Genomic DNA, 4,440 nt, shown 5'->3' on the forward strand with positions numbered 1-4,440 from the left:
CCAGGATGGTCTCGATCTCCTGACCTCGTGATCCACCCGTCTCGGCCTCCCAAAGTGCTGGGATTACAGGCTTGAGCCACCGCGCCCGGCCAATGTCCAATTTTCAACAACAGTAAGTAAAAAAAGCCAGAAAAGTGTGATCTGTGGTCCCTTGCAAAGAGAAGACCTGATCTCACATCATTCCAAACAAAAGGTACATCAAGGCTGGGGGAGGTTGGGAGACAGGAGAAGGAAGCCAGGTGGGTTTCTCTGCATGGTGACAATCTGTCCATATCCTGGTACTTTAGGTTCTACCCTCCCCATTTTCTTTTCTTTTTTTTTTTTTTTTTGTTGACACGGAGTCTCACTCTAGCACCCAGGCTAGAGTGCAGTGGTGCGATATTGGCTCACTGCAACCTCCACCTCCCAGGTTCAAGTGATTGTCCTGCCTCAGCCTGCCAAGTAGCTGGCATCACAGGCACGTACCACCACACCTGGCTACATTTTTATATTTTTAATAGAGACAGGGTTTCGCCATGTTGGTCAGGCCAGATCTCCCGACCTCAAGTGATCGGCCCAACTCGGCCTCCCAAAGTGCTGGGATTACAGGCATAAGCCACTGCGCCCGGCACCTTCCCCATTTTCTATGTGCCTGCCATTTCTGTTTCATGAGAATTGGAGAAGGTTACCAAAAGTGTCATATCACCAAGGAGAAGCTCAAGCTCAATTATGATTTGCACAGGTTCCAAAGTAACAATGGGTGGGGAAATCTAGGCTTATAATAGTTCACCTCTTAAAAAAACAAAACAAAACAAAAAAAACCACTTATTTTTTATTTTTTTGAGACAGGCTCTCAGTACCACTGCCCAGGCTGGGGTACATAGTGGCACCGTCATGGCTCACTGCAGCCTCAACTTCCTCAGGTGATTCGCCTACCTCAGCCTCCCAAGTAGCTGGGATTTTAGGTGTGTGCCACTACACGACTAATTTTTTGGTTTTGGTTTTAGTCCAGACAGAGTTTTGCTACATTGTCTAGGCTGGTCTCAAACTCCTGACCTCAAGTAATCTGCCTCCCTCAGCATCCCACAGTGCTGGGATTACAGGCATGAGCCACCATGCCCAGCCAAGTTCAACATTTTAACCAAAGTATTTGCTAAAATTAAAGAACCTTAGCAGTTAAACATATCGCTGTTAGGTCCTTCATCTCCATGGATGTACATCCTCTTCTCAGGCCAAAAGTGAGCACTTAGGCATTAAAGGCCATCCAGAGTCCTCACCATCAATGTTGTTCAACTACCAAACTAACAGTTTACTTGTAACCAAGAATGGTGGTCACAGCCAACACAGAAACTTAGTGCTGAGCATAAGTATACCCAAAATATTTAGACATCATTTGGCAAAGTCTGAGAACAGCTCCTCAGTACAGGAAAATGAAATTACAACTTGAACCCACATGGTTTGGTTCAATTCCTGATACAAAAACTTTCTAAGGATTTCCTAGAAAACAAATCAGAGATCAAGGTAGAATAACAAATTAAGATGAAGTGGCCAATCCTTCAAAGTTGCAGCAGGGTGAGAACAAGGGAGTGAGAGCAGGAATGTATGTTTTGTATTTATATGAGAAGTGGTTCCCAATCTTGCTGCTGTAGGGTGGATTAACGATGAAAGTCACTCACGGAAGCCTGAAGTTCTGAGAATAACTTGGAAAAATTCCCTGACTTGGAAAGAAAAACTAAGTGGGGAACGAGAAAGCATTTTCTCAAAAAAAAAAAGTGGGAGTGAGAAAGCATTCACTTCGACATAGGGTCTCTCAAGGCAAACTGGGAAGAAGGCATTGCTTAGAATATTTAGGAAGCTGCTATGTACCATCTGTAAATCCTATTTTACTTTCTTGTTCCCAGAAGGAAACAAGGTCCGATGCACTAAAGAAAATGTTATGTATAGGCTGGGCGCGGTGGCTCAAGCCTGTAATCCCAGCACTTTGGGAGGCCGAGGCGGGCGGATCACTAGGTCAGGAGATCGAGACCATCCTGGCTAACCCGGTGAAACCCCGTCTCTACTAAAAAATACAAAAAACTAGCCGGGCGAGGTGGCGGGTGCCTGCAGTCCCAGCTACTCGGGAGGCTGAGGCAGGAGAATGGCGTGAACCCAGGGAGGCAGAGCTTGCAGTGAGCTGAGATCCAGCTACTGCACTCCAGCCTGGGCGACAAAGCAAGACTCTGTCTCAAAAAAAAAAAAAAGAAAAGAAAATGTTATGTATATATCATGAGGAGCTTAAAGCCCCTTACTCAGGCCTGGAACAGTCAAATCAGATGCCCAACTCAAAGCACTTGTTAAAAGAACTGAGGAAAACTTTGTTCCTTCTGAATGACAACACGGACCACCGGGAAGATACCTGCAACTAGAAGCAACTGCAATAATGCTTCACTTACGCATGACTTCCATGACCCGGTGGCGCAGAAAGGTGCGGCTGCTCTGGAGGGCTCCAAAACGTTTCAGGTCCAATTCCCAAACGTTTTCTGAGGGATAGCCATGTACCATCCATTCGGCAAGGTACCTATATAGACAGAGGGCACTTGTTGGGGCTCAGGTGTGAGATTTGAGAAGATAAAACTAATTTCTACAAATTGAGAACTAATAGAATCAAAAGATCCTAAATTGCCACAGACCAGCTGAATGGTTTTAACTTTTCTGTAAGAAACGAACATGGGTCTGTGTACTGCTCTGAAAAGACTACTATGAGGATTTTACCCCAGATGATAAGATTCCCTAGGAGGTATTTAACATATAAGCTGGCCAGACACATTGGCTGATGCCTATAATCCCACAACTTTGGGAGGCTAAAGCAGGGGATTGCTTGAAGTCAGGAGTTTGAGACCAACCTGGGCAACATAGTAAGACTCTGTCTCTACAAAAAAAAAAAAAGTTTCAAAGTGAGTCGGGTGGCTCACGCCTGTAATCCCAGCACTCTGGGAGGCCAAGGCAGATGGATCACCTGAGGTCAGGAGTTCGAGACCAGCCTGATCAACGTGGAGAAACCTTGTCTCTACTAAAAATACAAAATTAGGGGGCGTGGTGGCACATGCCTGTAATCCCAGCTACTAGGGAGGCTGAGGCAGGATAATCGCTTGAACCTGGGAGGCGGAGGTTGTAGTAAGCCGAGATCGTGCCATTGCACTTCAGCCTGGGCAACAAGAGCAAAACTCCATCTCAAAAAAAAATAAAAAAAAACAAAATTAGTTCGGCGTGTGATGGCACATGCCTGTAATCCCAGCTACTCAGGAGGCTGAGGCAGGAGAATCGCTTGAACCCGGGAAGCGGGGGTTGCAGTGAGCCGAGATTGTGCCATTGCACTCCAGCCTGGGCAACAAGAGCGAAACTCCATCTCAAAAAAAAAAAAAAAAGAGCTGGGTATGGAGGCACGTGCCTGTAGTTCTAGCTCTTCTGGAGTCTGATGCGGGATGACCCCTTGAGCCCAAGAATTTGAGGCTGCAGTGAGCTATGAAGGTGTCACTGCACTCCAGCCTGGTTGAGAGCAAAATCTTGTTTCCAAAAAAGTTATAAGCCTCATCTATGAAGAAATAAGACTAAAACACATACAAATATAATCTAAATATCCAATGGGTTTTTTTTCTGTCACCTCAAGGAGATTATACAGTTACGTGACCACATCTCCTTTGCTCCAAATGTTTTTGTAACCCTCTTCTGTAATTGTTTTCAGAGCCATTCTACAAATCACTCAAGAGAACTGGTCTCGTAAATTTAAAATAAACTTTTCATCATGGCTACCATCTTACCCATTTGTAAGTGTTCAGTTCAGTGGCATTGAGTACATTCATGCCTCACCACCACCCATCCCAGAACTCTTTTCCTCTTGCATTTCTGGAACTCTGCACTCATTAAAGAATAGCTCCCCTCCCCCTGCCTCTGGTAACCACCATTGTACTTTCTGTCTCTATGATCTGACAACTCTAGGAACTTCATATAAATGGAACTAAACAGTATTTGTCCTTTTCTGACTGGCTTATTTAATGTTCATTAGTGTCTTATTATTTTTTTGAGATGGGGTCTCACTCTGTTGCCCATGCTGGAGTGCAGTGGCATGATCTCGGCTGACTGCAAGCTCTGCCTCCCGGGTTCATGCCATTCTCCTGCCTCAGCCTCCCGAGTTGCTGGGACTACAGGTGCCTGCCACCATGCCCGGCTAATTTTGTTTTTGTATTTTTAGTAAAGACGGGATTTCACTGTGCTAGCCAGGATGGTCTCGATCTCCTGACCTTGTGATTCCTCCGCCTTGGCCTCCCAAAGTGCTGGGATTACAGGCGTGAGCCACCGCGCCTGGCCTAGTGTCTAATTTTTAAATAAAAATTTGTGGCCAGGCGTGGTGGCTCATGCCTGTAATCCCAGCACTTTGGGAGGCCAAGGCAGGTGGATCACTTGAGGTCAGGAGTTCGAGACCAG

The 4,440-nt window shown here is 45.8% G+C and overlaps 1 protein-coding gene across 3 annotated transcripts in view; it reads right to left on the reverse strand.

The window, feature by feature from the left end:
* Nucleotides 1-4,440, reverse strand: part of PDPR (pyruvate dehydrogenase phosphatase regulatory subunit) — a 52,500-nt gene that overhangs the window by 20,772 nt on the left and 27,288 nt on the right. For all 3 annotated transcript variants that reach the window (XM_011962249.1, XM_011962257.1, XM_011962251.1), the window contains one exon: nt 2,412-2,536. In XM_011962249.1, coding sequence (XP_011817639.1) covers nt 2,412-2,536 — 125 coding nt within the window. The remainder of the gene's footprint in view (nt 1-2,411; nt 2,537-4,440) is intronic.

The sequence above is a fragment of the Colobus angolensis genome, unplaced genomic scaffold, assembly GCF_000951035.1.
Source record: "Colobus angolensis palliatus isolate OR3802 unplaced genomic scaffold, Cang.pa_1.0 Scaffold116, whole genome shotgun sequence".
Classification (NCBI taxonomy): Eukaryota; Metazoa; Chordata; class Mammalia; order Primates; family Cercopithecidae; genus Colobus; species Colobus angolensis.